The 22,224-nt window shown below is 36.8% G+C and overlaps 1 protein-coding gene across 4 annotated transcripts in view; it reads left to right on the plus strand.

Annotated features, from left to right (window-relative positions):
* Positions 1-22,224, plus strand: part of EXOC6 (exocyst complex component 6) — a 105,148-nt gene that overhangs the window by 53,509 nt on the left and 29,415 nt on the right. For 2 of the 4 annotated variants that reach the window (XM_081953920.1, XM_081953922.1), the window contains exons 18-19: positions 3,690-3,869; positions 11,096-11,125. In XM_081953920.1, coding sequence (XP_081810046.1) covers positions 3,690-3,869; positions 11,096-11,125 — 210 coding nt within the window. The remainder of the gene's footprint in view (positions 1-3,689; positions 3,870-11,095; positions 11,126-22,224) is intronic. The other 2 variants (XM_081953921.1, XM_081953923.1) reach the window with 1 other exon arrangement.

A 22,224-nucleotide genomic window follows, 5' to 3' on the forward strand; every position in this document is an offset into this window, starting at 1 on the left:
AAAAAATGGGCTGTTTTTTACTCATTTTTGCTCCCCCTCCAGGAACACTCTACAAGCCTCCTTAGGCTATTCATGCCCTTTTTTTTGGAAAAAAAAACACCAGGCCCGTTTTCGCGAAAAACGGGCCTTTTTGGGAGGTTTGCAGAGTGCAAAAACTTTTTTTAAAATTTGCCTCTTCAAAACCTTGGTGTGTTTTATATTCCGGTGTGTCTTATACTCTGAAAAATACGAGGTGTGTGCTGGTAGACTTTACAGCAAAAATAGGGATGGTGAGAATGCTTAGTGGGCCTTCCCTACATCTCAAGCTTGAATGTGAGGGGAAGTTCCTTTAATGTGCCTCATTCTTTCCCCTATTACTGCAAAAAAAAAATGAAATAAAAAAAAAGATCACTAAGGAAGCTGCTGCATCTGTTTCATTTTCATATCCCAGAAAGCAGTTCAATTTAGAGATGGAGGGTTTCCTTCCTTAAATTGTAGAAAAGATCACAAAACATGTCCTTGGGGCAATGTCTCCCTCCCATGTATCTCGTATGGTTTAAGAATTTGTTTCAAGGGGAAAAAGAATCAGGAAGACTGTGGAGTCTTTTACGGTCTCTTCTTAGCTTACTTTTAATCCTTCAATGAATTCTTCATAGAATCTGAGATTTTCATGTTTAATGCTAATTATATGATGAGCAATAAATCATATGAGGAGCAACCTAATTCATTTAAGCTGTATTGTAACTTCTTCAACTTTCCTATCAGAGCCTTTTTAATTATATGATCAATATTCTTCATGTGTTGGGCAATTGGCATTACCCTCCTCTCGGTCCCCATAAAGACCTTTTGCATAATTCTCCTTAATAAAGTATACAACCATCTGATTTCGCTGTGGAAGGTCCTGCTGCAAACAAAACTTCACTTTATGAAATATCATAGAACTTTGCATTGAATATTAACATCCACTGACCATTAATTTTATTGATTTTAAGAAAACATTTCACAGTGTCCACCAAGAATCTCTCTGGCAGATCCTATGTTTATACAATGTACCGATGGTCTTTATTATTATCTTTAATAGGACTTATACCTATGATTAAACTGCTGTATTAAGACCAAAAATGGCCATACGGACATCTTTGAAATTACTACCAGAATTAGATGAGGCTGTATTCTATCATCACTCCTCTTCCTCATGGTCCTTGATGATTTAGATCAGGGTTGTCAAACTCAACTTCATTGAGGGCCTTATCAGGGCTGTGGTTGACCGTGGGGGTGGGGATGGCCAAGCGTGACTGACTGGGTGGGGTGGCCAACTAGGTGAGCATGGCCAGCTTGATGCCCTGACTGGGCGTGGCTGACTGGGTGGGCATTGCCAGATTGATGGCACTCCCCAAATTGCTGGCATGTTTCCTCTTCACACTGGATAGACTGGGCCAAAGTGAAGCAGGCCGGCCCCTTACTTTTTTCAAGACGGTCCTGCTGGCCAGATCTGACCACATCACGGGCCAGATGTGGCCGGAGGCCTTGTGTTTGACACCCCTGTCTTAGGGGTAACCCAGAAGGCATTCATTATTCTGAAGAAGACCAGGATTTTGCAGATGATATTGCCTTACTTGGGGAAGATAAGACAAAAGTACAAGTGACAACTATCTTAGATGAGGAAGCAACCAAAATTGACTTCAATGTAAGTGTCAAGAAATCGAAGATCATGTTTGTGAGCTTCACCATACAGATATGGGGAAGCATACTCAGATCACAGTGACTTGAGGAAGTAGAAAGGTTTATCTATTTGGCAAATACAGTCACCAGAAATGGAGATGCAGAGATGGACATCAGGTGATGCATTGGAAAGGCAGCAGCTGTTTTCCAGAGGATGAATGAAATGGTCCTTTCGTCTGTATCACTGTTGTCTACTCTATACCACTAAATTCTGTTTGCTCACCTCTATAGTGATCCCAATAACCATTTGTTCCAGTGAGACCTGGAAGGCATCAGCAAGCATTACTTAACAAGAGACTCAATGTCTTCCAAAAATGATGCCTTCACCAAATCTTAAAAGATTCGCTATTTTGACCAGAAGCACTCCAAAAGAGTTTCTCCTGCTAATTACATAACATTGTCACACATAGAAGACTCCAATTTGTAGGTCATATTCTCCATATGGAGAACAATCGAATCCCCTAGATGGCAATGAAATGGATCGCCTGTTGCCAAACAACCAAGAGGACACCCTCGAAATACATGGTGAAAAATGTTCATGGCAGGCCTTAAGGACTCTAAACATCACACGGGAAGACACTGAACTGCTTGCTCAAAACAGAAAATGCTTGAGAGCCATTGCTGCCCAATACGCTACATAGCATGGGAGGATCTGATGCTACTGTTAATGTGTTGGGCAATAAGTCCATCATCCCTTGTGAGTGGGCAATAAGTCCATCATCCCTTGTGAGCAAGTCAGTGATCAACTAATTGAGGATGATGGAAAGTACAGTTCAACAGAACTGGAAGGCACTAAGTTGCAGAAAGTTACTGAAACCGCTTGTTGCGATTCTTCTGCAGAAGTTGGTCATCCCATTTTGATGAAAGTTCTGAGGAACAACTGCTGTCAACAAAACTATTGTTTTATTTTCTCCAATAAAAAGTTGTTTGGGGCCTTCTGATTTTGTTCTGTGGGAATTTGTAATTTGTTCCACATGTATAAGCTTTACCTTTAAAGTAGTGGCTACTATATGATCCATATTATTGCTCTGTGGGATCATGCTGTGTGGCTGTCATTTGTGACATCTGTATGGGATTGTGCTAAGTAACTCTGGTTTCTCTGGAACAGATTTAGGGAAGGTTCAGTTTGTTTGAAAAGGATCCATTTATATACCAAACTCAAGAGCAGAATACATGGCAATTTAGTCTAAATGGCCTCTAGGTTTTCCAACTTTGTGATTCTAGTTCTGACTTATATATAATTGCGCTGTTAGCAGCCTATTTTTTTCATTAATTTTCTACATCCAGAAATATTTTTTCACATACTTAAAATGTTAAGATTTAAAACTGTAGAATGACATCATAGAGTATAGTGATAAAATACAACAAGCCTTGCTGGAAATATTGGTTTCTCATCCAGTTACAAAAAGCAATACAAAAGTCAAGATTCTAAAATTGCAATAAATACATCTATACCGATGAAACAGTAATGCAGTCTTTTGAATAATAGCTTGATTCTTTTTTTCTTTAAAACTAGCAAGATCTGAGTATTATTTCAGAACTTTTATACTAGGGTTCTGGTAGTGGTCCATGGTCTGTTAGGAACCGGGCTGCACAAGTGGCAGGCAAGCAAGCAAGCAAAGCTTCATCTGTGAATGTACCCCACCCCATCCCACACCCTGTCTGTGAAAAAAAATGTCTTCCATGAAACCAGTCCCTGGTGGCAGAAAGGTTGGGGACTGCTGCTTTATAGCATGCAGTAGTTATAGATGTATGTAAATGTATTAAAAAGGAGTCAAAGCATTAAGCATCATACTCCTTTTGGAGCAAAAGTTGACTTGCATTGATATTGGTAGTCGATTTGTTTTTAAATACCTTACAGTTTGAATTTTAAAGATTTATTTTCCATTTTTCTTGGTCCACAACTGCTCGGTTTACAAAATTTATTTCAAGCAGTTATCCTTAAGTTAGTAATGCTATATTGACATTTTATTATCTGTTCTTTTCAGGATGCAAGACATGCTGCTGAAGGGGAGATTTATACAAAACTTAACCAGAAAATTGATGAATTTATCCAGCTTGCTGATTATGATTGGACAATGATTGAGCCTGATGGGAGAGCTAGTGGCTATTTAATGGATTTAATTAATTTCTTAAGAAGCACCTTTCAGGTTTTTACTCATTTGCCTGTAAGTATAGAAAATCAAATCTATAGCAGTTCGCTTTAATTTCTACGTATCTAAGGACATACCGGTAGATGGGAGGAGAAAATCCCCATCCCTGGAATGCAGAAATGCAGCACTTACATAGGAAAAAATGTAGATTAGGTTTATTCTTTTCCCCCCCTTTTGTTTGGCTGTGAAAAGCAGTTTGAAAGCATTGGCTCCTGTTTTAGTTCAACTTCAGTTAGCAAGGCAATCCTAGGGAGGTGGGGGTTAGGTCAACAAACCACCTTTATAAATAATGGCTACATATGGTTTCTTTTAGGTAATCATATTTAAGATTAACCAGCGATTATCTGGATGATTTAGTAAACTTTGATTAATCCAAAGGGGAAATAAAAATGTCTTGTAGTCTTGGACTTTCAACAAAACCAAAAGAAGGAAGAAGTTCTTTTTTAAAAAAAATCTTAAACCAAGGGTTTAGTGTTGTTTTTAATCAAATCTGTGATCAGCTTTGGGACGGAAGGATAGGATACAAACTGAAATCTTAAGAGTAATAATATCAATCAGAAAAACAACAACTATGCTCAATAAATCAAGGATATCCCGTTCAATTTCTTCCCTTTTCCATTTGTAGTGAGCACTTTGGGCAATTACCGTAGATAATTTTACACTGTGGACTTACTAACTTACATCTTTTAGACAGTCATGCACATTATTTGGGAACAGTAATCACTTATTGTAGGAAATCAATAAATAGTAAAATAGTGAAATGAGCATTTGGCTTTAAGCACTTTTTAAAAAAAGAAAACCTGTTGCAGTGAGCAGCATCCACCCTTACAGGCTCAAATTAGTCTGAGAATTTGTGAGGGGACTGGATAGTCACTTGAAGGCCCACATTAAGTCTAGCCGTAATAATGTCATTAGTATTGAGTTATCAGGATTCACCCTCTAGTTTAAAAAATGAATGCTACTCAACAATAACTTAGAATTAATTAATGGCATTCTATGCTTCCTTTAGCAATAGGAAGAGGTGGCAGTCTTTTGAGTTCTCTACCCATTTTCTGCTTCTTATGAATGGTTGAATGTTTCCAACAGCTCCTATCAAATGGGACCCATTTTTGGACCATTAAAAGCAACATAACACATGTGTCTTAATCTATATACTATGAGGACTGGGAGGGGTAAAATAAGACTTCTGAATCATTTTTATATATCTGTAAACTTCAAAAGGTGTTTTTTTAAAATAGACACTATTGAACTTGATTAAATATATATATATATATATATACTTTTATTTAACATTAGCTGGTTTACTGTAGGGGAATGTATATTAAAACCACATTTACAGGTATGGTGTAAATGGCCCTTGTCAGTCAATGTTTTAGATTTTGTGCATTATTTGATACTTTTTCCCTCACAAACTTTTATTTCACATTTATTTAGAAATTCAAGTTATGATTTGATTGTTTTGTTAGTGTTATTGGATGAGATATATTGTGCCTCAGTTAAATGAAATTATCAATGTGATGTCTTGGTTGTTAGTCTGGACTTTGTCATTTCGTCTCCTACAATTTTTTTTTCCATATCTTATGTGAAAATACCCTATGAATCAAACAATATTGTTCTGGAATTTTGAGTTAGGAAAAGCTTTGTTTCGGTGAGGTCTCACTTGCCATCTTCAGGCTGGGTTTTGGACTTAAAGCAGCTCCGACCACGCTTTAAGCCCAAAACCCAGCCTGAAGATGGCGAGTGAGACCTCGCCGAAATGTTGCCAAGACAATCTCAATCTTACATGGGAAAACACCCGAATACAACAAGACCAACATACCTACAGATTGCCACGATTTTCCCCTTCAGCCACTTTGGAGGAGAGAGATAAAGAACTAATGTTTAAACAGTGTAGTTCACAGAACACTTCTATGTGAAGATTTCTACGGCTAACACTCTTTTCTCTTTTCAAGATCTGAACTGGTGCATATTCAACCAGGGCTATTCTGCAACTTTTCTGTAGAATCTGTGGCATGAAAGGTCATGTCAGCGTGTTGTGAAGATGGCAAAAATAGAGCAGATCAGGGCAGTTATCCAGGAGGAAAATGAAGTTATTCTATCTGAGAATGTATTTGGAAATTTTATCCAGGTCTTTACACAGAGAAGATGAAGGTGTAAATCTCATTTTACGTCATATATGGAGATATGTTTATATCCCTAGTCTGAAAAAATAAGCAAGCTCAGAAGAAAAACAATTTCATTCCAAATATTTTCTTGTTATTAATTACCCTTATGCAGGAAGTTATTAAATAAATATATGATGAAAACGTACAGTAGGCTCAGAATATAAAACATATTCCCATGCTTGAAAATGCGGGGGTAAAAATGATTTATTTTAAGAAAAACAAGGTTAGAATTGATGTGAAGACACTTCTTTCTGGATAAGTGAGAAACATTTATTCTGACTAAATTTCTTCATATTCTTTGTAGTTGGAGTAGTTCCATTTTCTGCTGAGAACATCCCAAGTAGTTGTGAATGAAAAAAAGTTTAATCTCCAGAGAAGGAATGGATATGTGCATAAAATTACTTGTCCATCTCGGGCTATATTTTATTCCAGGATGGTTAACAAATCTACAGACTCCTCTATATATTCTCCAGCGTATTCCGCCTAAAAATATTTTAACTGGGAAGAGAGAGGTGTTTTCTACATGCAATATACATGTTCAAGGGTTCAGTTAAGGCCTCTCCCTAAAGCCCTAACTTTAGTACGTGAGAATATACAAGAAGTCCCAAGTGATTCAGAATAGGATCTCATGTTGATGATTTTCTGAGATCTCACAGAAATCATAATGCTGAATGATTGGCTTTCCTCATCAAGTAAATATTGGGCTTTCGAGTTCCGGTTCCGGCGGCGGCGGCGACGGGCAGCTCTTTGCCCGCTCCGGCTCCCCGGTGGGCTTCCCCACTCCTTGGGGGGCACAGGACACCCCGCAGAGGGGTCCTGCCGGAGGGGCGGCATCGCGGAGGTCTCCTGCAGCGGCGGCAGCCGGCGGGGGCTCTCTCGCGCGCCCAAGGCACCGGGGAGCAAGCTCGGAGGGCGCATCGCGATTCCACGCCTCGCGCCTCGCTACAAGCCGACTGGAGAATGCTACAATTGAAGGAAGCAGCTGCGGTGCGGTGAGGTTGCCTCTCTCTTCATCCCTTACTTTGCATGAAGATTTGACTCAGCTTTTAAAACTTTAAAACAACTTTCGGAGCATTTTGGAGGTGCGGCTGGAGGGAGGGGGGTTTCCCCCCCCCCCCTTGGACAAGCGGCAAGAAACAATTTTGCTCTCAGCCCCCGGGGAAGGAGGAGGGGGGAGAGCCAACGAATGAAGCCTCACTTAGGCTGAGATGATTTTCTTTTCAATTTAATTTTACATATTACAATGATTTGAGGACTTTTGGAACTTTCTAAAACTTTGTTACGCCTCTGTGCCCAAAACTGGCAGGGCAAGATGGCACACTTCCGTTGTCTTTATGAACTCTGAAACCTGACTCCACCTTTAAAATTCAGGCTTCCGGTCTTTGTCTCCGTGTCTCCCAGAGGAACCTCTTGTGGATTGGTATTTTTTTAACCTTCTAGGGGAAATTTTCTATCTATTGCCAGACTTATTGGAGAGATTCTCTTCTGCCTGGTTATTCTGCTCCCGGATTCACCTGGCTACCCTTCTTTTCTAATTGCTTACTTCATATTTGGACTGAACTTTTAACGTTATAAAGGATGGCATCTAAAAGACCCCCTCCTGGAAAACCTGGCTTTGCCACTTCTGCTCCAACATCCGCAACATCCAGTCCAGCCACACAGTCAAAGATAACAGAACTGATGCACCATAAGACTACAGAGATGGACTTTCAACAAATGCTTCAACAAATTCTACAGGGCCAGGAGGAAATCAAGAAACAGTTAAGGGAAATGAAAGATGAAATTAAAGAAAATCAAGCCCAAATATATAAGAACTCACAAAGACTGAATCTTGTGGAAGGGGGGGTGGAGGAGGTGAGGGGGGGGGTGGAAGCCGTGCAGAAAGGGAACAAAGATCTTGACATCCAACAGATGAAATTAGAATTTGAGAGAATGTCCTATTATCTTAGATTTCAAAATGTTATAGAAGAAGATGGGGAAAATATAAGGGACATCATGACAAACATTCTGGCTGACTATACACACAAAGAAAAACAACAGATGGGGTGGGATATAGATCTGGTTTATAGAGTGAACTCAGCTTATGCTAGAACACACAATTTACCCAGGGAGGTTCACATTAAATTCCTTAGAAAAACCACAAGAGATGAAATTCTGGGTGTACAAAGGGGGCAAGCATTGACATATCATGATATGGAGATAACCATTCTGAAGCAGATCCCTAAGAAGATTAGAGAAAAAAGAAAAAATTATTCGCAATTAGCGAATAAATTATACCAGAAAGGGGTGTGGTTTAGATGGTTGATGCCTGAAGGTATGCTGATATTCTGGGAGGAGACAAGAATCAGAATTAATTCACCCATAGAGGCGCAGGCCTTTATGGAAAAAAATAAAACACTCCTAGAGAAACCACCAGACACTACAACGGACACGCAGGACACGGGAGGGGCCAGAGCTCTGCCAGTGGAGGGAGATGGGGCAATAGCAAGAAGACTCAGATCACAGAAATAAATATGAAAATCATATTATTATAAATTGACCGAAAGTGAAAATGGAATTATATTTGGATTTTATATTGTAATGTTTAATTTGATTGAATTTAATAATAGAACTAATATGCTGATTATAATCAATTATATACTAATGCATTATATATAAATGTACGCTATGGGTATGGAGGGAGGGGGGCCTCACACACTTTGCAACTGCCAAAATTTGTATACCTGTCCATTTACCCTTTTCCCTATAAATTTTGAAAAACCAATAAAATTTTATTACAAAAAAAAAAAAAAAAAAAGTAAATATTGGGCTTTCATGGGACCTTTCCATATTTAAATAAAATGCTTTCCTGCTTTACTCTCCCTGCAGCGTCACCTCCCATAACAAGGAGGTTTTTTTTTAAACTTCTAAACGGAAATAAATATTTTGGTTGGGATAGGAGGACAAATAATAGCACACTTAAGATAACACTTTGGTTAACTTAAAAGTCAATAAAAACTTGAGTTAAATTTAAAATATTGAAATATTTCTCATAGGCACTTAGCAATTACGGAAATACAGGTCTTTCAGTGTATATCTCACACCTGCAACATCACCTGTTAAATCTGAAACAAAACCCTATCTGCTCTCCCTTGGCTTATGACCATTATTTTTTATTGATAAAAGTATACTTTCAGGATATTATATACATCAGAACAGATCTTGAAAGGTGTAGATTTTGCCAAGCGGTGGCTTTGCTATTGTGTGAAGTAAGCAAGATTTCTGTGACTCCTCATTTCTGCCGAATCCTATTCCAGATAAATTTCCAAACCTCCTGAGATCAATCACAAATCAATCTAGCTTCACTTAGAGAAGCATTTTTATTAATGGTTTCCGTATGTAGAAAAATTATATCTGGATTTTTTTTCTAGAAAGCACGGGTAATATCCATGATTAAGATAGTTGAAAATTATAACTTAACTATGCCAGTAAAATCAACAAACACTGTAAATAAAATCGTGGAACTTGACTTCAACTAAAAATAAGGAATAATGGTTTATAAGACAAGTAAGAAACCCTCGAGTAGTTAAGTAGCTGGACATTTTTAGCTTTTTCAAACATAACATATTCAGCCATAATTTTGTTTTACTTGTGCCTACTTACATCTTCAGAATATAAAATGATTGATATCATGGCCATACTGAATTAAGGTTTTAGTTGGAATTCTCTTCTTTCCTTTCAATAGAAAAATTTTAAAATGTGAGGGAAAGTATAATTTTTCAACTTTTGTCTTAAGAAATGAAATTTGAAATAGCAATGCAGTAAAGAAAGCAATCCAGATTATGTATGAATATCCGATTTTTTTTAAATACATACCAATGACTTCAGATGCTAGGGTAAGAACAGATGTTTCTGGAGAATGTTTACCTATGTGCTAGTTAAGAGTTGATAAGTTAATGTACCAACTTGATGGCATTATCATCATTATCAATGATAGATTTCCCACCACTGATACTCTTTGAGATATGTTGGACATTATCCCAATTCAGAGGCAAATGATGAGGCTTGTAGTCCAACATGTTTGAAAGGCTCCGAATCAGAGAAGGATGACCTAAGGTTAACACTGCATACATGGCTATTGTTGTATAATCATTCTTTCATTTTTATTTGCTTTGTTCTTCAAAATTTGGTTGCTTTTCCCTTTTCTGTGTTGTCACTTGATAGAAAAACACTGATGTAAAATAAAGTAAAAGACCATACTTGTAATGAAAATAAGCAGTGTTTAAAACTTTGTTAATTACTGTAATGGCAGAATATTTTTTTTATGAAATGTTACTTCAGATTGTCACAAATGCCTTAAGTGTGTTTTAATAGCGAAAGCCCTTGAATAGAACTGATGATAACAAGGCAGGATTGGATCACAAATAGATGTGAGCACACAGGAAGCTTAAAATAACTGGATGATTAATCCTTTGGTTGATGGCATGTTGTGGAATTTTCTTCTGGAGAATTTTGGAGCTTGAGGCTCTAGAGATGGAGGGGTTAGCGTTGGGCTGCTAGAAGAGAGGGACTTAAATCCCCCACCCATTATGTATATGAGTATACCATCTATAGCAATTTGGATCTATTCAGATTCTAAAGTTGTCATACTAATTGAATAGATGCTCAATTTTTTCAAGTGCATGCCAGATAAATCTTTCCATTCTTTTGGAAGAAACACAACTTTATGCAGAGTATTTTAATGTACTGTGCTTTATATTATTCCTTAATATGCCTGAATATCAGTTTAGAGTAAATGATAACCTATTAAAATAAAATAAAATTAGATTAATTAGACAAGTACCTGTTAGGCTTTTACAAATTACAAGCGGGATTCATTGACTTTATCAAAACGAGGTAAAAACCATTCACATTTCGAATCATATTTTTAACTGTTGAGATATTTAGGAAATAAACCTTAGAAGTAGGTATTATTTATTTTCTTGAGGGTTCCATCAGCCCCCCTCCCCCACCTCTGTTACTCAAATGTAATTTAATGTTGACAAGTGTATTTTAATTTACTTTCTGTTTTGATTGCCTTGCTGATTTCGTTCTCAGAATAACAACAATGACTATGCAGCCATGTCGGTAAGTAGATTGCAAGCTCAAGAAAAGCATGCCCTTGGAAAACTTAACTATGGACTGCCTGCAGGCTTATTGCTTTAGTATTGAGTGACTTATTTATAAAGCCCTCTATTTGGTTTGATCTGACTGGCTGCTAAATTGTATAGCAGCATGCGGAATCCAAGTTGAAGACTAACCCTGGTCTTTTGGACAGAAGGCAGAAGGAACTTTTTTAAAGTCTCATAGAAACATGATACAGCCTGTGTTGCATCTGAAATGAGATCATTCAAAGGAAACTTTTAAGACCTCTTGGATTTGAGGTCAGGTGTCAAAATGCAACTATGGGATGTGCATACGAAATCAGGTTAAAATGGCCAGATAGTGGCTGAGAATAAAGAGCTGGTGAAAGTTTTAGCCTCTTTTAAAAACATGCTTTTTGAAGTGAGGAGAATGTCTGTACCCAAATGTATTTCATAAAGATGATGGATTGCTTTAAAGGATTTGTGCCCCAATTATTTTCAGGTCATCAGCTTATTTTAAGTATTTTACTTTAGTCCAACACAATATTTGCATTTTGATGAACCATTGCAACTTTTAAATAGGCAGAATCATTTATATTAATGCATAATTGAATTCTGTCTGCCTAGGTTGCATTATCTAAGTCACATTTATTTCTGTATTTTTGCATAATTTTCAATATCCACACTGTAATTTAAAAAGGACAAGTTACTAAAAATTTAAAAAATATGATTCAGTTGTGTAAAATTAAAGCAACCAAATTTAATGGCTGGGAGCTATGTAAAATGTTTTGCTGAATATTTTAAGAGTTGGAGAAAGAGTTAGAGAAAACTATAATACCACTTTCACATTTAACTATCTTTAGTAAATGCTTAATAAATCTAATTTGATGCATTTAAAAATAAGCAAAAAATTAGCCATGAAATTAACCGTTTAAACCAAATGTTAGTGGTATCAATGGAGAGCAGGAAAACTGATCTATTTACCACTCTAGATTAAATAATTCCTCTCACTCTTCCATTGTGAAAACTGATGTATTCAAGGCAAGAACTGGCCAATACTTATGAGGCAACATGCAGATATATTGGAATATATAGTCATAAAGGAATGGATAACGTGAAACAGAGAGTGCTAGCTGACAGACTCTTTTATATACTCATTTTCCTAAATTAGCTGCTTTCAGATGCTTTGGAATTTATTCCATTGTGCTTGTTTTGAGGAGTTTTTGACAAGAACATTTAGAAGGCGCAAGTAGAAGAAGTTTGTACTGGACAATAATACGTGAATTTTGACCATGCAGCAAAATGACTGCTTTTCCAGTTTTTTATCGTTCTAACAAATATATTCGATTTCAGGAACTAACTTACATTGCAGTTTTAACATGGGCACTTCCAAGTTTTGCACTTATGTGCTCTTATAAGCAGCTTGAATTTCAGACAGAGCTGCAGTTATTTGCCTTTTAAATTTGAGAAATGGCATATCCCAGCTTTAAATTGAAATCCTGCTTGCATTATACTTGTAAATTGGAAATATCAAAGAAAGTATTACCTGAAACAGTTACTTCTTTTGTTTTATTCTAGTTTTATCGGTTTCTGCATTTTATTCTATAGCTCTTAGTTTTTTGACATGCCCCTTATATAGATAATGAAACTAAAGTATTTAGGTAAATTCTGTATTTACAGATGCTAAAGGTTTTGCTGCAGTTGTTTCTGTGATTCAACATTTCCCAGTTATTTTTTTACTGTCCTATGGATTTATGGATTAATGATCTATTCCAAGAGAGAAAGATACTTATTAGCTCAATGCACATACATTTCCTTTAGGAATAAAGTTTCTTGCTTCCCATTAAACGAATTCAAAGTTGACACTTATTCAAAATAAGTATCAATTGTTATGACAATTTATGGACCTGTGTTTTGCTCTGATAGCAAACATTTATGAGAATATGTTTTAATTTACTAAAAGGTGATTTCTAATTTGAATTTGAACTTTATGAAGAATATATTTAGGTGTTTTAAGAATTGTATTAGGTCACCCTAATTTTGTTAATTGAATATTGTGGATCCAATGGATATATCCAAATTAATTAATTTTTCATTATCTATCTATCTATCTATCTATCTATCTATCTATCTATCTATCTATCTATCTATCTATCTATCTATCAATGTATTTGCCGTCCATCTTGTAATTCAGGAAACTCTTAGCCTTTTAACTAATTTTTAACACTGAATTTTAATCATCCTTGCCTCTTTTTAAATTTTATATGTTTTTGTGTTTTAATATTTTATATGTCCCTGCGTGAGAGAGATGGGTGGTTTCAAAATTTGATAGATAAATAAATACTACTACAATTGTTAGCTAGTTAAAAAGAAAAAGAAATAAAGGAGAGGCAGTCCCTGAAACACTGACCCATATTATTTTATACTGCTCATATTACAAAAGTGTTCAGTTCAACTAAATTCTCCCAACTGGCTTTAATGCTTAAAGGTGGACTGGAATCCGCTGTCTCCTGCTTTCCAGCCCAGCACTTCAACCACTACACCAAACTGGCTCTCAGTATATAGCACCATACATTTCTTAAATAGTAGCATAACCTCAGGATTCAGTGTAGAAAATGTCATTATTTCTACACTGTCAATGGGATATGTCAATGGGATAAACAATCAGCATATAAGCCATTGATATTCAATTCCATTCGATTGTTATGTCCAAAATGTCCTCTGATTTGAAGATTGGTAAATATTATTTGCTTGAGCATCTGAGTCTATTTGTATAACAGAAGATAGGTGTGGGGGTGGAGGTGAATTTGAGGAAAGAAAAAGCACCCAACTCAGTCATACATAAACTACCAGTCATTCTACAAGATTTTCTTTGTTTCTTAAAACTTTTATTAAGAGTTGCCCAATAAATTAGTTTTGGTGATTTTTTATCATACAAAGTACTTTTCCCAACAGAGCATGTTCCAAATATACTCGTTTCTGGCTTTCCCTTCATACATATCCATGCTGTCTGTTATGGCCAAGCAATTTGCAGAATATTCAATTATATAAAACTAATGCACAGAATTGACCACGGCTGTCTTCACATCCTTCTTAAGCTTTTATTTATTAGCCTTGCTTTGCTGAATATTAATTTATTACAAATGTTTGAATCTTGTAGGTATTTAAGCAAATACATTACGATTATTAAATAAATACTATCGTAATAATAAAAATTACAACTCATCTCCATATTCATCTCAGTTTTAGTATATCTCCTGTTCTCACTTCAATCCCCAAAAGCATATTTAAAAAGCGGTTTGAAAAACAACTTCCTAGGAGTGAGGGTTTTGATCTTATGCCTGTTTGAAGGACATTCCATGGGAGGGATCTTCTCCAAGGAATACTTATCTGAGGGTCCCTTGTGAGTCATTATGTTTCATACAGGGCATGGACTCTTGCCAAGCACTTCCTGCAGGCATCCTTTGGATCAAGTGGTCTTGAAGGTGGTGACCAGGCCCCAAACCATCTGGAACTTTAAGGCTGATCACCAACATAAACTGTCAAATAACCCAGATTCTGTAACAATGGTGTTATATGATGATTGTCATTTTTTAAAAATTCATATGTGGGCACTTCATTTTGCACTCATTGACTTATCCGTATGTTCAACCCAGTTGATACATAATCTACCTCTGCTTTATATTTTATTGGAAATATTGCTTCCAATGTATTATGTGGCTCGGTTGCCTTGCGCTGTGGCAGGATGTCATGCTGGACACATGTCAATGGCTCAATGGCTTAAAGAAATAGAGATGAGCAGTGTCTCCTAAAGTCAGCTACGACTAGTGGGCTAAAATCCACAGGGACTTCTTCCTGCTCTTGGTTGTGTGTCAGATCTTCTATAAAAGTATCTTGTTCCCCATGTGCACCTTATAAGATAATATGGGGAATTATTGTTTGTTTTCCAATCAGTAAGAAATTGAACAATTTGTTCAGTATTACAAAAGACATCCATATGTTGGAGAAGTAAATCCACAGAACTCTTCATTTATATATTCCTTGGACTGGACCTTATAACCAAGATAATTTGCAAGGGCTAATTGGTTTTCTATTTCAGAATTGTTATCAGTGCTTGTGGACCATTTGGCTGGTGTTGGTACTGCTATGTGTTTTTTTAAAAAAAAGAATTTTATTGGTTTTTACAGATATTTGTAGGAAAAGGGTACATAGGTATAGAAAATTTTGACAGCTACATCATGCGAAAGGTAGAAATCCCCCCAAATCTCACAACTTTTACAGAAAAAAAAACATCAAAAAAATTAAAGATAGACATTGGCAGCTTTTTGTTTTACATTATATCATCAATATATTCAATCGTCTTTTATGTCACTTCCAACAGTTACATTATAACAACAATTGCAATAATGTTTCAAACTCATTTTTGTGACCTGAGTCTTCTCTCTGTTGCATCCTCCCCCCTGTCTGCTGGCGGAGCCACAGCCCCTCCCTCCTTCATATCTTGTGTACTGTCCCCTATTTCATGTAGGAGGGCACTGTGTTTTTTAATGAAGGCCTCCGCCTCCACAACTGTATTAATTCTAATTCTACTGCCCTCCCAGAAAATCAGCATTCCTTCTGGCACTAACCATCTAAACCAAATTCCTTTATTATATAATTTCTTTGATAAAGAGGAATATTTCTTCCTCTTATCTCTTACTTTCTTCGGAATTTGTTTAAGAATGGTTATTTCTTTGTCTTTATATTTAAATTGTCCCACCCTTTGAGCTCCTAAGACCTCATCTCTTGTGGTCTTTCTAAGAAATTTAACGTGTATTTCCCTTGGAACATTGTGTGTTCTGGCGTATGCTGAATTGGTCCTATAAATCAAATCAATATCCCATCATAGCTGTTGTTTATCTCTTTTAATGTATTCTGCTAAAATTGTAGTCATAATCTCCTTAAGGTCTTCATTCTCTGTCTCTGGCAAGTTTTGAAATCTAAGAAAAAAGGACATTCTTTCAAATTCCACCTTTATCATATGATTTTCAAATTCTATGTTCCCCTTCTGAATTGTCTTAATCTCTTCCCTCATCCCAGTCACGTCCTTCTCCAGCACACCTATTCTCTGTTTATTTTTTGTTGCTTGTTGTTGCGTTTCTCTAAGCTGGTCGTTTAAGTCTGCCAGTTGTTTTTTCAGTTCGTCTTGTCCCTTCATGATAGTTTGAAACATTTGGGCAAGAGATAAATCCTTTGAACTCTCTTCAGTTGTTTTAGGTTGTAGAAATGAAGCCAATTGTGTCTGTTGTGTAATCAGGCTGGACGTAGAAGATGTTGGGGCCGAAGATGCCTTACCATGCAGTGGCTTTTTAGGACCCATATTAAGTTCCGAGATAGCTATAAGTCTATACAAAAGAAATGGCGTCTGTGGAAAAACACAGCTGGGAGAGATCGTGAGGCAAGCAAGCCCAGAAGAGAAAGTTAGTCTTCCTATACAGCTCCACGCCAGGTGATATAAATCAAATGTTCCAAATCCAAGGGAGATACATGAAAGGAGAGGCTCCTGGAGATCTCTAGGGTGTGGAATAATACAAAGCCAGAAATTCTTTCAAAAGGGAAACTTCATTCATAGGAGCAAAGAAGAAGGAGGAAGTTGGCCATCTTGGTTCCGCCTTCACAGGAGATCAGAAAGCAACATGTCCAAAGTTTCAATAGAATAGTTTAAAAGAATCAACTCAGCAGTCATCTCTTGCAATTGTAGCCAAAAGTCATTCTCCCATTGCTTAGAGGAAGTGAAAGTAACTTTTAACTCTCTCTCTCTCCTCCGAGAGAGAGAGATATTCCGAATGCCGCTTTTCCGAGGGGGTGAACCCCCCCTCCAATCTTAACACTTCAAAAGATTGAAACCAGGATTTTAAAAGGCTGCTGTTCATAAATTGAGTAGCTTAAAAAGAGATTGAGGGAAACTTCCCACCTCACCGCATTTCAGCTGTAGCATCCAATTGATTATTTCCTTCCAGGCTCCGCTCGGCAAAGGCGCGCAGCGACATGACAGCGCCGCCGCACACCCCCCACGCTCCCTGGCTCCTGGGGTGAAGTTGGAGACCCCCCCTGTGGCTGCCGCCGATCCAGGGGGTCCCAACAAGCCGCCCTGCAGCAGGGAGCCCCTCCAAGGCCCCCTGTGCTCCTAAAAGGAGGCCACTGAGAAGACAAGCAGCGGACGCACACATCCGTCGCCTTCAGGGGCCGGAAGTCATCTCCCGGTACTGCTATGTGTTTTATAGGATGCATTTATCTTCACATTGTAGATCTTCAGAAATAAAGATCAACAGATGTTTTGATGTGCAAGTTGGTAGCTATGGAAATACATTCTGTCATCAGTTCTTATGTGGTTTAGAATCATTCTGAAAGACTTCAAATATAATGGATATTTTTTCCCTCTTAAATAAATCTTAAAATTTGTTTGGAAAAAAAAAGGGAGAAATTAAGGAGATTTAGTATGTGTTAACAGTCTTTTCAGGATTGCTTTATTTGAATAGTAAGCATTCTTGTTCTTGGTGAAATTTGTCCTTTGTCCAAAAGATCACAGTTGTGCATCTAAAAAAGCCTGCCTACATATTACCTTGTTATGCGTTCATATAAATACATCCTCATTATTTTTTGTCAGCCAATCATCTTTAGGTGCTTATTAAACTTCATTTAGTACAGGAGAACGGACACTGTGTTTATCAGTTATTGCCCAACACAGTGGCAAACATATTCATCATTAGTGAAGGTTACATTTTTTGTTATCATTGATCAAACTATTTTAATTCTCCCCGTCACCAGAATATCCATTTTAAGATACACACTTAAATATCTGAATTTGAATTTTGTGTTTAAGGCAGTGAAAGAAGCTTCCCCTTAATGTGTCATGTAATATTGTTAAATTAACAATGAAGCTAGACTGTCAGAGCTAACAGACAAGTCTTGTTGTTCGCTGTTTGCCTGGGGATTGTGGGACTGTGTTTTATTGTTTCTATGATTGGCAGTAAAAGCCTTATTTCACAGCTTGCAGCGGGGGGCTATTGGATGAAGTGTGATAGTGCTCTGCAAGCTATAGTCAAAAACTGTCCATCAGAAGCCCACATTGCCTACTTAGAGAAAGGACTTTCTTACTGATCCTTCCAAATGTCGTTTCATGCTGTCCTTGATTGGCACAGCCTGGCAGGGAGGATGGATGAATCTGTCACCGGCTGGTTAATTGTGTTGCTGGTCTCAGTCTGACATCAGCTCTTTGACTCTTAAGTGGCTCAATACAAAACAAATTAGGAGATTGTAGTCATATTTCTCATTCTATGTGCTCTGACTTTGTTGAATGCAGTCCATAAATCATATTGACTGACATCCCACTGAATGATGAAAGCTGCTTTTGAGACATCGAGCGTAGGCCGAGAAAGCACCACCACCAAGGTGCCATGGAAGGATGCATATGGCTGACCCTTTGGGAATTTCCTAAGGGCCGAATGTTTCTTTACAGCAATTGTTCCTAAGAGAAAAGCTTTGGGGCAGTACAGAAAAGATTTAACATGTCAGCAGATTCTCTTTTACAAGCAGCTTTGAAATATAAGACGTTTGTCCGAGGATTTTCTCCTTTTACCAATGTGGTCTTTAGCAGATGTGAAGAAGAGGGGGGATTCTAGGTGTTATATTTTGTAGCAGGTGTTATTTTTATGTGTCAAAAGCCTTATTGCTTGTGCTTTGCAAAGGTAAAACAAAATGTAGAGATAGTTGAAACCGACAAATAAATGCAAGAATGTTAGAAGTGATGAGATAGTAATAGTCATTACATACTTGGTGTTGAGGAAACATCACCGATAAATTTAGTATTTATTATTACAAATGATTTGGGTGCAACTTAACAATAATTCAAAAAGCAATATTACATTAATGGATTCATATATGCATTATATAGAATAAGTTTATTTTTAGTTTGTTTCAAACATAAATGTGATAAGCCTAAGCAATAAAGTACAGAGAGCTAAATTCTTCAACGTGAATTTGGATTAATAGTTTCATAAATAAATGAATTTAACAGCTATATTTTCAACTTGGAAGAGTTATATTTTTTTAAAAAATGTGTAGTGTAATTTTACATGTATAAACGTACACAGACCCGAACAAAATTATTCTAGTATATTATGTAGCCTTCTAGCTTATGGTTAAATTTTAGGGCTTGCTTTTTTTTTATTTTTGCCAGGATAAAAACCTGGTTATCTCAAATAGAGATAATACAAACTTTTTCTCCTTGTGCATGTGTTTGTTAATGCCATAACAGCAATAAGCCTGTAGTCAGAGTGCATAGTTGAAAGCAGTTCTGTTGCTTCTTTGAATAGGGTGTTAGCATTTGTCTATCATCATAAAACATGCACTTGATGTACATTTATGAAACTCGACTTAAAAAAAAAGCCTTGTAGCTTCTCTTGGATCATGCATTGTAACCATTACCTTGTGCTCCACTACTATTAATACATTGATCTGAAAACTCTGAATGCCTAGGTTGGAAGACAAACAGGAAACGCAATATAATACATCAATATATAGCAATAAAATGTTAACGAGGTTTAATTGGTTGCTAGTTTGGGGATCGGCGATATTTTATTCTTTATATATGTCACATGATATATGTTTTATATCTAAGCCAGTTTGGTTTAGTGGTTAAGGCAACAGGCTAGAAAGCAGGAGATGGTGAGTTCAAGTCTCGCCTTAACCATGAAAGCCAGCTGGGTGACTTTGGGCCAGTCACACTCTCTCAGCCCAACTCACCTCACAGGGTTGTTGTTGTGGGAAAAATAGGAGGAGGAAGGCATCTTGGATGTGTTTGCTGCCTTGAGTTATTTCTAAAAATAATAAAGGCGGGATACAAGTAAATAAAATACTGCAAAGGCATCAAAGCCAATCTGTTACATAAAACATGGGACTAATCTCACAGAGCCCTGCATTACATCAAAAGGTGCACTTGTTTGATTCAATCAAAATAAGACTTCCAATTTGTATCTTAAATGTGTTATCTCATAATTCAGTTAAGCCTATTGATTCTTATCTTTCCTTCTATCCCTCCCCTTCAAGGCTCTGTTTTCATTCATATTGATACTGTTCCATTTGGGGAATAGCACTGCATGTCTGTTAGTGTAATTATGAGTGACTTTGGCAGCTGTTTAAGCATGCGGATTGTGTATTCACTTTTTATATGTTTGATTGATAGCTGGCTTTTGGTAGTTGGCTTGTTTCAGTCGCTGTATAGTTTTAGGAAAAAAAATTCAATTTTTGAATGAGCAACAAAAAGACACCTTAGAAGCGGCCTGTAGAGCTTGCTGAAGATTTATAGTAGGTACATGCTTCAAACATGATTTGGAAGAAGTACTTTGGAGCTTGCGTGACCACAACACTACTGGTACTCATTAAAATAACCCAACTTTCTTGAAGCTTTGACAGGAGTCTGAATAACAAGATGACACTCATTAAACTCTAAGCAGCTGTATGTTCTGGAGGCCTGAAAAAGGCTGGACTATATTAATGAAGAGCAGAGACGCAAAATGTCTGCACATTTTTCCAAATAATTTTTGAAGTGTGACATAGCCATTATGGCTTACGTGATACTATATGTATTGCCCACAAATAAATACCAAGGAGCAAAATAGGTAGAATTTCCTAAAGATATACTTTTAATATTTTGTTATAGTTGGGAACATATAAATGCTAAATTGGTTTGAAAATATTGATTCATTTTAGTATATTGTTTTCCTGTGAGACCACTTGCTTAATCTCTATGTATGCAAGCCACAAGGAGGCTGTGGTTTTGCCATTATCCCTTCTCATTTGAGGGATTTTTTCTGTTTCAAATTGGTTCCTTCAAGGATTTTCTTGCCACAAAACCACTTATTTTAAAAAGTGTGAATAATCGTGAAATGTCTTTTGACACACCATTTACATGTAGTCCTCGACAACCAACTGGAATCTTGTCAACCATTTAGAGAGTCCTGTGGTCACACGGCAAATTTTGACATTTTTTTTTGCCGGTTTCTAGCATTTACTTTTAGTTTCCAGCAAAACTTCCCATTGGATGCTTAATGATTGTTGGTGTTCTCTTGACAATTGTATTTGCTTAATGACCACCACAAAGAAAGTTGTAAGATCGGGCATGGTCATATGGTGACCAACCTAACAACCACAGTGACTTATGACCATAATTGCAGGCTCAGTTATGGTCATAAATTGAGGACTACTTACTCTAGTATAAAATATCCTATCCAGAAACACCCTTATGTTTACATTATTCTACATTATTCCATTTTTTTCCTCTGGAAGCTTCATATCACAAGATAAAATAAACAGACTGGTCATGTTCATTTCTGGGGATTACATGAACTACTCACATAGCTTTCTCTGCAGCAGTATCGGTACATTCTCTCAACTTCCCAATCTAGTGTAAAGCCTTGGTATTTTCCAATGTTTTTTCATCCAACTAATATGTCTGACTCTTCTTACCTTTTTGAGATCAGCCATTACAATCGTCTCCATGGATTGACCTGATTCGTTCTGAACTTTAAACAATCCAAAAACACAACCTAAATCCATATGCAAATATCCTGTGGTGCTTATTCCCGGATTGTGTAAAGAATTGTGATGCAATTTAGTATTAAATAAAGATGCACAAGAATTCACTGTGGAAGGCTACAAAACTTAAATTTATAGATTAGTTTATATGGCCAGATGACTGATAAGCCTATTATGGTTGTTGTAAGGAAAAGACTTTTTTTTAATCTTGAAATTAGAAGGAGCCTAAGTTACTTAGCAAAGTGCAATGTTTGCTAATAGTTGACACACTGTTTCTTTAGCTTACATCTGAATTGGTCAATTACTAAAACATAAGTTCACTAAAATGAATGGAGCTTCCTTTCTTGGAAACACACCCACCCACCAAAAGTTTTGTATTTTCTCCCACCCACTACTTCTGTACTCTTTTTATTAGCTACTGGCCAATGGGACTTAAACTGTTAATATGAAATGTCTTTGTACAGTTATGAATATCTTGATAGCTTCATGCAAGTTGGTCATTTTTTAATATTTAGAATCCTCCCACTT

Source organism: Natrix helvetica (genome assembly GCF_964273705.1).
Source record: "Natrix helvetica genome assembly, chromosome: 5".
Classification (NCBI taxonomy): Eukaryota; Metazoa; Chordata; class Lepidosauria; order Squamata; family Natricidae; genus Natrix; species Natrix helvetica.